Below are 12551 nucleotides of genomic sequence, written 5' to 3'. Positions count from 1 at the left end.
TGGCCTATTCTGCATAATATCCTGGGATGTTAGGCAGAATACATCAGGGAGCTTCCAACTAACACTTCAGTAATCAGAAAATACAATAGCATTTCTTTATATGCTCAGAAGACATGAAAAGGAAAATAAACAGCCTAATAAGTATGTACACGCACACAAATCCTGACATTTGCTTTCATTCCAGCACTTAGAATAATTTTCTTCTCTTCAGCTCCCCACACCTTACAGATACTGCTCTAACTCCTACTGCCTCCTGTTCCTTTTTGATTGCTACCTGTCCATTGTCCATCACATAATGAAGATTAATTGCCATGCACTTGGGCATAAAGTTTCCTTTTCTAATGTTAGTGTTCTCATTTTCATCCGTGTTCTAATATGCCTCTGTTCCTGAAAGATACGGTTCCGCTTGGTGCATGCCGTTGAGGCCAACAGCAGTGTTCCCAGTCTTTGGGCGCAATCTTACCTGCCGTTCACGCCATGCTCCCACTGCAGCGAGATCGGAGAATTTGGCGGCCAGGATGGGAAAATCCCACTGTCATGAACGGTGATAAGATTACGACCTTTATATGTGGGGGGTGATGCAGATGGAGAATTAATCCATTGGAATTACTATGGACCGGATTCTCTGACCTCAGCTGTGGCTGGGATTCTCCCAACTGACTGCTGTGAATGGAGATTTGGCTGAGAGCCAAATTCTCCATTGTCGCTAGCAATGGCAGTGGGGCCAGAGAATTCCAGTCTAAAACACATCCCAGCCCATGTGTGCTTCCAGCATGAGCTACTCGATTGTGATAAATATTGAGAACCACAGTTAATTCTCTCTGCCTTAGGAAGGGGATATGGGAGTACACTGTGCTGTCTCTAACTCCCAGTCAAATTAGATTGTAAGACTCAGTGCAAACAAAAATCAAAAATTAATTATTCTTGATACGAATGGCTCAGTTTCCACACCATTTGTTGCAGGAGGGTGGAGTTTGGGCCAGAGATAGGATTACAACATTATTACAATTGCCTTAATTCTCTGACCCGCACTTCCCATTTGGATCATGGGATTGTGGAATCGCCCATTTTGTTCCTACAAAGCACCTGTACAACTTCATGCTTTTGAGTTGTTTCTTGAGAGTAAAGCAATTGTTACCATTCAGTCAAGAGAGTAATATTTGTCTAACCCTGACCCTCTGTACACACAGAGAACCTCTTGCATTTTGATTCATTTAGTTAAAAATATGCTGTGATAACTTTCGCGGGGTCCATGGGGAATCACTGATTGATCGCCCTGTGGGGCTCATTGAGTACGAGTTCCTCCGTAACAGGCAGCGGCCTGCCCAGCTGGAACTCAGTACCTGAGCCTTTTACCAGGCAGGCCCAGGACTGGGCCTGCTGAATGGTGCTCAAGGAAAGGACAAGTGTGTGTACACTTCAGTAGTGGTTTAACTTTGATTCCTGTAATAAACTATGTTCCTTTCCATCCTGAGGTATTACATATGCTATGTGGCATGTGTAGTATAAGGGCCTAGCACATATAGGGTTCATGTGGGACTGAGTACAGTACCGCCCACACGGTGATGTAATAAGGCACATGACCCAGACACAGGGATCAATGTGGTGTTGAGCAGAGAATGGTTATGACCTAAGCATGGAGATAGCTCTTAGGCTGTATCCTTTACTGTATATATGTAAACAGTTCTACTTATTAGTAAAGACTTACAGTTAGCATACTGAAAACTACAAAGACTTATTTAAGAGACACAGTTCTGCAATCAACAACCCCCCAATATGGTGGCAACAGGCTATCAAAAACTCTGACCTCACGAAAATGCTGAAACAAGCCAAGACGCTGGAAGACAAAGACTAAACTTTAACAAAATCTCTGATCTGAGAGAAGCTCACAGCAGAAGCTGAAGACATAGAAAACCTTCACCAGAGAACACTCCAGAGAAAAAGTCTGGAAGCTGAAGGCGGAGATTATTACTGCAGCAGAAGAATACATCAAATATCCCTTGGATAACCAGCTTCAGAGTAAGAGTCCACAAAGTCTGCAAGGGTGAGCTAAATTTAAAGTTCCAGGCTGCAACCAGCTCTGAGAACCTTTTCCCTAATTCAGTGTCAGAGCTGCCATTGAAGGAAACCCCATTCTCCAAATGGAGCCCCAGTACGTGGCCTCTGAGTTCATAAGCTCAGAAAAAGATTTTTTTTTTTCTCTTGTGAACGTCGGGACTATCCAGCTCGGAAAATGGAAACTTACGAAGTTGAAATTTAATCAAAGAGTCCAAGTGCCTGGAGAACCCATCAATTCCTTCAGAGACAGACGAGCAGTGGGTATAACAGACAATACATTCTCTGACTTCTTACAAGCCACAGAAGTGGTGGTGCCGGTGTTGGACTGGGGTGGGCACAGTAAGAAGTCACACAACACCAGGTTAAAGTCCAACAGGTTTATTTGGTAGCATGAGCTGTCGAAGCGCTGCTCCTTCATCAGGTGAGACTCACCTGATGAAGGGGCAGCGCTTTGAAAGCTCGTGCTACCAAATAAGCCACAGAAGATCTGACCATGGACAAGGTGATCTGCAGTCGATTGCTATTCTCAGCATGTTTTGATATTCCAAAAGGCAGAAAATGCTTGCAAAGGACTGAAATTAAAAACAGATCATGAGCCATATCTTCCTTGGAGTGGCAATCAGCATCGGATTGCTCAATTAGTTACGTGAAATTTCCTCTGTGCTTGCCCCTTGAGACATTCCGGCACAAGCCAAGCAAGATCCAGGCGCTGCAGCAGTCCTGAAGGCCAGCATCGCAGTCCAGGGGAGGCGAATTGAAGGAGGACTCTGCCATCTTTTTTTTTCACACAAGCTGTCAGCAAGGAACGACAAAAGGCTGTGAATGTAGCCCAATCCATCACACAAACCAGCCTCCCATCCATTGACTGTCTACACTTCCCGCTGCCTCGGCAAAGCAGCCAGCATAATTAAGGACCCCACACACCCTGGACATTCTCTCTTCCATCTTCTTCCGTCGGGAAAAAGATACAAAAATCTGAGGCCACGTACCAGCCGACTCAAGAACAGCTTCTTCCCTGCTGCTGTCAGACTTTTGAACGGACTTACCTTGCATTAAGTTGATCTTTCTCTACACCCTAGCTATGACTGTAACACTCCATTCTGCACTCACTCCTTCTCTATGAATGGTATGCTTTGTCTGTATAGCGCGCAAGAAACCATACTTTTCACTGTATACCAATACATGTGATAATAATAAATCAAATCAAAATCAGCTTGAGCCTTTGAATGAGTGGGGGAAGGGAGTGGGTGCGGGGGGGGTGGAGGGGGGGGGGGGGGTGGAGGGGGGGGGGCGTTGAGGGTTGTCAGGTCCAGTTGAGTGGGTTAGTCTGTTTCTGGACAATAGTTGCCTAGAAGTTAGAAGAGATTTTAATTTTTCTAACTTTTTCTGGGCAAGTATTTGCCATTTAAGTCACATTTCTCAGTGGATCCTAGCATATGGCAATTAGCACTTCTGGGTAATTGCCATGCAAGCCCTTAGCTTTGAACTCCCAAGAGGGATTCCTCAGCACATCTTTGGGGCACCCCCCAAGTCTGACACTGGGATCAACACTGTATTGATGGAGGTTACCTGTGCAAAATTCTACATCTATAACATGACACTGAATAATAAAAACTTTAAACTGCCGGTCACTTGGAGTGCATAGCCTAGATTTCCAGGACAAAATAAGGACAAGTGGGAGTACAGGTGGCGGGAGCAGAGGCGAGGCAAGATGAACCTCCGAGGACAGCGCAAGGACCTCCGAGGACAGCAGCAAGGACCTCCGAGGACAGCAGCAAGGATCTCTGAGGACAGCAGTCTGGACCTCTGAAGACAGCAGCATGTTGCCAATGGCTGGTGGTTGTTAACGTAGTTAACATTGGTGTTAACATAGCCACCATGAACACAGAACTGTGATGCAGAAAGAAGTAAAATCAACTTATTAAATCACCAATGTAAGAGTATCCAACAACAGCATCTGAGATAGACAGGTAGGGGGAAGACTGCAGCCGACTGGGAATGTCACTGGACTAGTAATCCAGAGACCCAGGCTAATGCTCTGTTGACATGGGTTCAAATCCTACTATGGCAGCTGGTAGAATTTACGTTCAGTTCATAGATCTGGAATATAAAACTAATCTCAGTCATGGTGACCATGAAACTATCATCGATTGTCTATAAAAACCCATCTGGTTCATCAATTCCCATTTAAGGAAGGAAATCTACCACCTTTACTTGGTCTGGTCTATATGTGCCAATGTAGTTGACTGTCAACTGCCCACTGAAATGACCGAGCAAGGGCAATTAGGATGAGCATCAAATGTTGGCATTACTAGCGACACCCACATCCCATGAAATAATTTTTTAAAGTACTAAGTATATCAGCCCCTCTTTGTGTTGAAGTGTGTGAATTGTACACCATTAATCCAAGAGGTTGTTTTACTCCCTTAAACCTTTTGCTAGAACCTTCTTCATGTGGATATGTATTAGCATCACGTGCATTATTTTAGTATAAATGACCTTCCTGAAACTCCATATCATGCAATTCATAGAATATATGATTGATTATATTTGTCATTCATTTTACCTTTTCTTCCAATAGTCCTGGCACCTTCTAAACTTTATACTAAAACACCACCCCTTGCTGAATCTCCATCATTTGCTGTTTACTGATCCTTATCATTTTGTCTTTAGATAGCAGAGCAATAGGGGAGGCTGTGACGCAGTGGTATTGTCACTGGACTAGTAATCCAGAGACCCAGGGTAATCCTCCGGGGACCTGGGTTGGAATCCTACCATGGTGGATGGTAAAATTTCAGTTCAGTAAGAATCTGGAATTAAAAGTCTCATGGTGACCATGAAACCATTGTGATTGGCATAAAAACCCATCTGGTTCAGCAATGTCCTTTAGAGAAGGAAATCTGTCATCCTTACCTGGTCTGGCCTACATGTGACTCCAGATCCAAAGCAATGTGGTTGACTCTTAAACGCCCTCAGGATGGACAATAAATGCTGGCCCAGCCAGCGACGCCCACATCCCATGAATGAATTAAAAAAAGGTGATTTGATTCCATTCCCGCAGTATATTTTCTTCCTTGTTATATATATTTTGGACAGGTTTGCTATTTTTACTCCAATTATTTTACTAGCTGCAGTAATATCAGCATGCACTGTTAGAAAACCTTTAATGTAATCAAGTAAATAGTGACAAATTGTGCTATTCCTGTATGTCATGTACTGTTACGCATTCCCTTTGTTTGTATGGAGTGGTGGGGGCGGGGGGTGTGAGAGTGAGTGGGTGGGAGGTTCGGGGTGACGGGGGGGGTAGAGAGTGCTGTTCACCTCCATCAAAACATGCTGATGGTCCATCATTATTATGCTTGCCAGCATTCGAAGGAATTCACTGATAAATTAGCATTTCCTCCGTTGGTGCTGGATATTTTTCTAACTAATCAGCACTCTACAGCTAGACGATTAAACATTTTGATGTTTATAATGGCTAAGAGACTCATTCCCTGCTTGAAACATGTTAAAGAACCATTATCATAGGTACAATGAGATTCGCTGTTACTTTATCATAACCCACTGACAGATTGCATTCTCGTAAATTGAATAATTGAAAGCTCTGTCTTCCCAAAATTCTGTTAGCGGCTTGTTAATTTGGACAAAACACATTTGCTCCCGTTTTTATAGCAAGAGGAATGGTAGGCCCTTATCAACAGTGAAGACCAGTAAAGAATATAGCTGTTGTCAGTATATACTTGCCTCTTTGCAGTATTTTCACTCCAGTTCATTTTAGGTTAATGCAATCCAATGCTACATTTACTTGCATAATTGCTGCTGCTGACTAAATTACCTTAACTATGATAACAATACTAAGGTGTCAATCTTGGTTCTGTGGTAGCATCTCACTTGAGCCAAAAGGCCGTGGGTTCAATTTCCACCTACACAGCTGAGCAAATAATCTAGGCTGACACTTCAGTGCAGTGCTTTTCTTTGTCTGCGGGAGTTCTTTACTGCTGTTGTCTTTGGGATAAGATGGCCCCTCAAGTGAATGAAGGAAAGAAGCCCATGACATTATTCAAAGAAGAACAGGGGAGGTCTTCTGGCCAATCTTTATTCCTCATTCAATGTTGCTGACACAAACGATTTTGTAATTGTCTCATTGCTGTTTGTGGGACTTCGCTGTGCCGTGTGTGTAAATGGACTGCCACATTCCCTACATTTCAAAAATGTTTACATCTCAAAAGCACTTCAAAAATTCTAAAGCACTTTGGGATATACTTATAGGCTGTGTAAATGCAAGTTCTTGCTTAATTCAGTTTTACACACTATTTCATGTGCCTAGTCATCTGTATTGATTCCCCTTTGAGGACTATTGTTTCCTTCTCTTCTTCATTCAGGAGAGAGAATACATTATTCAAACATAATGTTATATTGTTATTCATTTCATGTCTGTCTTTTCATAAAAGGTCAACAAAATAATGCTAATAAAATGAGGAATGATACTTACTAATCTACTTGTAAGTAAAATATATACCAACTTTCCTTGCAAGTTATTTACATCTTCATAGGGTATCATAAATTAAACTTTATCTAGCATCATGAATGTTTGATTATAAAGTGCAATAAATATATATTGAAGTGATAAATATATTAACATAGCCTATACACATGGTTTATGAATTCCATCAATTTCCTTCTACACTGAATACTTTACTTTCAATCCATACTTCCCACTCTTACTTTCACAGTCAACTGCAAAATAGTGTGATATGCTAACTTTGTTAAACATGGCATTACAATTAATTTCCTTCTGCAAAGAATCACCACTTTCCACTCTCACACCGTTACATCTGGTGTCCCCGAAGAATCTATCCTTGGCCTCCTTCTGTTTCTCACCTACGTACCACCCTCTGGCAACTTCATCCAAAAATATTGCATCAGTTTCCACAGGTACATTGATGGCATCCCACTCTGCCTCACCACCGCCTCTCGACTCCTCCACTGTTGCGAAATTATCAGATTGCTGTTCTGACATCCAGTACTGGAGGAGCAGAAATTTCCTCCAGCTAAATATTGAGAAGATAAAGTCATCACTTTTGGTCCCTGCCACGAAACTCTACCCCACCATTGAACCCATCCCTCTTCTTGCTGTCATATCTGATGAGTTCTAACCATATATCCCTGCCATCACTCAGAATGCCTATTTCCATCTCTACAACATTGCCTGATTTTATTCTTGCCTCAGCCCATTTGCTGCTGAAAACCTCGTTCCCACCTTAATTGTATCTGCACTTGATTAGTCCAATGGACTCTGGCTGGCCTCTAAAGTTCTACAAATTTCAAAACCATGTCTTAACCCATGTAAAGTCCCATTTACCAATCACTCCTGCTGCTCACTTTAGATTTTCAAATCTACACCTTTGATTTTTTCTCCTCCAGTGCTACAACCCTCTGAGATATCTGTGCTCCTCCAATACTAGCCTCTTCAAAGAACAAAGAACAAAGAAAGTTACAGCACAAGAACAGGCCCTTTGGCCCGCCACTGACCATGCTGCCTGCCTGAACTAAAACCCTTTACCCTTCTGGGGATCATATCCCTCTATTCCCATCCTATTCATGCATTTGTCCAGATGCCCCTTAAAAGTCACTATCGTAACTGCTTCCACTACCTCCCCCGGCAGCGAGTTCCAGGCACCCAGCATCCTCTGTGTAAAAAACTTGCCTCGTACATCTCTTTTAAACCTTGCTCCTTGCACGTTAAACTTATGCCCTCTAGTAATTGACTCTTCCACCCTGGAAAAAAGCTTCTGACTATCCACTCTGTCCATGTCCCTCATAATCTTGTAGACTTCTATCAGGTCACCCCTCAACCTCCGTCGTTCCAGTGAGAACAAACCAAGTTTCTCCAACCTCTCCTCATAGCTAATACAGTATTCCTGATTTTAATTTCGCTACAATTGCTAGCTGTGCCAACAAATGCCAATGCTTTTGAGCGCTGTAATTCCTGCTGAAACCCTCTTCACTTCTCTACCTCTCTTTCCTCCTTTAAGATACTCCCTAAAACCCTGTGGCCAAGTTATTGGTTGTCAGCCCTAATATATCTTTACTAGGTTCGGTGTCAAATTTTGCACTATAATCCATGGAGTGCCTTGCAACCTTTTACTATGTTGAAGGCACTTTGTAAATGCAAGTTAGAGATTTCAAAATTACATGGTTTCAACCTTCCAAGGAAAGAGTGGTCCACCCTCAACAGCTTCAGGACTGGCCACGGCCCCTGCTTGGCCAACTTCTACAGAAGGGACATCAGTGTCAGTCCCCTACGTGCATCACATCATTGAAGTGTCCATTCCACATACTCAGCAGAGGCTGATCTGCACTCAACACAGCAGGACTGGAAGAAGCTGCTTGGCCTTGTAAAAACCTATATTTGCAAAGAAAGAAACGGTTTGTACAAGATCACATTTTTGACACCAGCACTCAGCATGGCTTACCGTTATTGTCTTTATTCGACCACCCGGTTGTGTGCAGGTCCAGCCTGACTTGTTCATTAATAAACCACAGATTTCTCCTTCTGAACAGGGGATCATTTCACACCACTGCTTGCTCTTTACAACTCGCACTGCAAAGACAAGAGGGAATCGTTAGACTTCATTCAAAATGTAATTGTGAAACATGCTTCCAATATGGAGACTGAATGGTGTAGTGGGTTCGCCAAATCAGAAAATTATGGACGACTATCATTCCTTCCATCTAAATCACCTTACATGCCATGCCAGCAGCCTGACATACTGACATACTGTTGTTACAACTCATGGCGGCATGGTGGCACAGTGGTTAGCACTGCTGCCTCACAGCGCCAGGGACTTGGGTTTGATTCCCGACTTGTGTCACTGTGTGTGTGGAGTTTGCACGTTCTCCCCGTGTCTGCGTGGGTTTCCTCCGGGTACTTCAGTTTCCTCCCACAGTCTGAAAGACGTGCTGGTTAAGTGCATTGACCTGAACAAGTGCCGAAGTGTGGTGACTAAGGGAATCAGTGTTAATGATTTACTTGTGACTAATAAATAAACTTTACAACCCTGGAAATGCTATTTGGGTTCAAACCAGGCTAAAGTGACAAAAGCCTCGTTGTTCCTAGTCTGTGTCCCAGATGTAATGAATTTGGGCATTGTTAATCCAATCCGAGTAGATATGGGTGCACAGCTTAGAAACTGCACAGAATTTGTCATGAATTGACAGTCTCATTAGCTAGCTGAAAGATGGCAACTGTACAAAGTGGACAAAGCTGAAGTGGTGCAGAACGGAATGTTCCTACTGAGATTGGCATTAAGGCACGTCATCGGGCCAAAATAGATAGATTGCTCTGCACTTAGCTGGGTTACAGATGAATTAAGAGCACTCGATGCTGAGATTGGATGGCAAAAATAAGATGTGCGTCATTCAGCAGCAATGACGCACCTCAATCTTAATTAATCCATAAAATGTAAATTTCCTTCTGTAAAAATAAAAAGAAATGACAAAAGCAACAGATCGTGATAAAACCCAAATGGATTCCCTGCAACACTGTTCCATCCTGTCACGTGAAGTTGATCGTCGAGACTTGGTCAAAGTTGGCCTGTCAAAATCTCCAGCAACCTCAGCATAATAATGCAGAGTGCAAAATTCCAAACAGAGAAACAGAGAAGCATAGAAAATAGGAGCAGGAGTAGGCCATTCGGCTTTTTGAGCCTGTTCTGCCATTTAGTATGACTATGGCTGATCCTCTATCACAAGACCATACTCTCGCACTCTCCTCTTGACACCAGTAGAGTCCAAAAATCTATCTATTTCCTGCTTAAATATATTCAGTGACTTGGCCTCCCCAGCCTTCTGTGGTAGGGAATTCTACACGTTCACTATCCTCTGATTGAAGAAATTTCTCCTCATCTCAATCCTAAATGGTCTATCCCATATCCTGAGACTGTGACCTCTTGTTCTCGATGCCCCCACACCCACACACCACCCCCCCCAACAGTGAGAGGAAACAACATCCCTGCATCGTGTACAGCCCTGTATGCGTTTCAATGAGATCCCCTCTCATTTTCCTAAATTCCAGTCAATACAGGCTTAGTCAACCCAATTTCTCTTCGTAGGACAATCCTGCCATCCCAGGAATGGTGAACTTTCGCTGCACTCCCTCAATGGCAAGTATATCCTTTCCTCGATAAGGAGACTGAAAATGTGCACAATACTCCTGGTGTGGTATCAATACTCCAAACAGAAAATGCATAAACATATTTCATTGAGAAACAGATCAAAAGTTTTCCGTAAAGAATGTGAAAGTTAGACTGTAGGCTGAATTATGTGATTCCCCAACCCTCCCCCCGACCACCACCACCATCAATTATAAAATCTGTGGGGAACCCTCTGAGGATTGTACTGCCCCACAATCCTTCTGGATCAGGGAATCCCACCGCAAAGAGAGACGCTGGCCAATCAGAGGGATGGAAGCATGCAGCATTGGATCAGGATTTAGGTCAACATTAGGGGATCTTGCTAGGTGCCAAGCTGAGAGACCCTAGCAAGGGGCGGGGTGGAGTTGATGGGGGTTGGGGGGGGGGCAAAGAGTGTGGGCTGACTGGGGTTTGAGAGGCCAATGGGGGGAGAGCAATCTGGGGTGGGGTAAAACACGAGATGTGGGGGCCTTCTGTTAGCCCTGGGGCCTGTTCAGGAGGGACGATCGACCAGCATGATGAGCCGGTAAAATCGCTGCCGTATGTTCCTGCGTGGAATTGACAGGGTGGATGTGGAGAGGACTTTTCCTCTAATGGGAGAATCTAAAACTAGGGGTCACGGTTTAAAAATAAGGTGTCACCCATTTAAGAGAGAGATGAGGAGAATTTTTTGCTCTGAGGGTAGTGAGTCTTTGGAACTCCTTTCTTCAAAAGACAGTGGAAGCAGAGATTTGAATGTTTTCAAGGCGGAGGTATACAGATTCGGGATAAACAAAGGGGTGACAGGTTACTGGGGATAGGCAGGAGGAGGTTACAATCATATCAGTCACCATCTTACTAAATGGCAAAGAAGATTTTGAAGGTCCGTATCTGTATACAATCCCCACCACCAGCCTGTGTAGGGAAACCTGGCATACAGAGCAACTTGGCAAGGTCATCTCCCATCGCTCCATAAGGGCCTCAATTGACTCACTGGCAGGCAGGCTGTGTGAATTTATTGCCACTGCTGCTGTAATTACAGTGGGAGCAGGGATGAGTGGCAAAACAGCGAGCAGGCTGCCCGCTGGACTTAACAAGCCAATCGCAGTCACACTGTTGGCGAGTGTGTGTTGAAACCAGTCCTCTGATGCAGAACCAATACCTTATGTGGCAGAGTGATTAATATCCCGTATGAATTTATAGGGGAACTAGCTTTGTGCATAGTTTTATGTTCATGATATAAATTAAAAAATGCAGCAAGTCTTAAAATGTGCTCAGCAATTTAAGATGATCAATAAGTGCCAGTTTGCCTTAACCACGACTATTCTCATTGCTCTTGAGATTCAAAATGTTGGGCCTGATTTTACCATTGCGTCGCGCCTGTTTTCGGGCGCGAAAATGTGGTAAAGTCGGGTGAGAGGCCATTAGCGCGATCCGCACCCGCGTCCGCGCAGATTGCCACTTTACCGAAACCCAGGAATGGCGGCGATTCGATTCGCGCCCAAAACGGGTGCAACAGCGATTTAAATGCACTTGTATGCATTTAAATTGAATTAATGAACTGCCCGCCCAACTTTATCAGCATTTCCCCCTTTACCACCGCGTACACTGATCCTGAACCGCGCCGTAGTGGACCTGCTAAATAAAAGTCTGAATCGGGCGCTCCAGCTGCTGAAGGGCGCGTTCAGAGCTTCCAACGGCTCCCTGACTCAGATCAGTGGTGGGGGGCGGGGGGAGGAGGGAGGAGGGTCAGATCATTCTCTGGTTGGCAGGGGGAGGGGAGTGAGGTCAGATCGTTGTTTGGTGGGGGGGGGGAGGGAGGAGAAGGCAGGTCAGATGTTCCTCTACGTGGGGAGGGTTGAGGTGAGGCCAGACCATTCTCTGAGGGGGATGAGTGAGAACAGATCGTTGTCTGGGGGGAGGTGGGGGGGTGAGTGAGGCAAGATCGTTGTCTGGTTGCAGGGGTGGGGGAGAAGCCCGATTGCTCACTGGTGGGGGGAGGAGGCAGATGGACCTCTGGGGGGGGGGGTCCACTGCCACTCTGCGGGCGATCGGTGGGGGAGATGGGGGGAGGGGGGCAGGGGTGGCGATCGGTCTGTGTAGCGGGGGGTGGATAAGGGGGACAGTGATGTGTGTGGGTAGTGGGGGGGGTGGATAAAGGGAACAGTGATGTGTGTGGGTAGTGGGAGGTGGATAAGTGGGACAGTGATGTGTGTGGGTAGTGGGGGGTGGATAAGGGGGACAGTGATGTGTGTGGGTAGTGGGGGGTGGATAAGGGGGACAGTGATGTGGTTGGGTAGCGAGGGGGTGGATAAGGGG

The 12551-nt window shown here is 44.8% G+C and overlaps 1 protein-coding gene across 2 annotated transcripts in view; it reads right to left on the bottom strand.

The window, feature by feature from the left end:
• Nucleotides 1-12551, bottom strand: part of LOC144479270 (chemokine-like protein TAFA-5) — a 375622-nt gene that overhangs the window by 139926 nt on the left and 223145 nt on the right. For both annotated transcript variants that reach the window (XM_078197942.1, XM_078197941.1), the window contains exon 3: nt 8535-8662. In XM_078197942.1, coding sequence (XP_078054068.1) covers nt 8535-8662 — 128 coding nt within the window. The remainder of the gene's footprint in view (nt 1-8534; nt 8663-12551) is intronic.

Source organism: Mustelus asterias, chromosome 25, assembly GCF_964213995.1.
Source record: "Mustelus asterias chromosome 25, sMusAst1.hap1.1, whole genome shotgun sequence".
Classification (NCBI taxonomy): domain Eukaryota; kingdom Metazoa; phylum Chordata; class Chondrichthyes; order Carcharhiniformes; family Triakidae; genus Mustelus; species Mustelus asterias.
The sequence above is the reverse complement of the archived record's forward strand: the minus strand, read 5'-3'. Positions and strand labels throughout refer to the sequence as shown.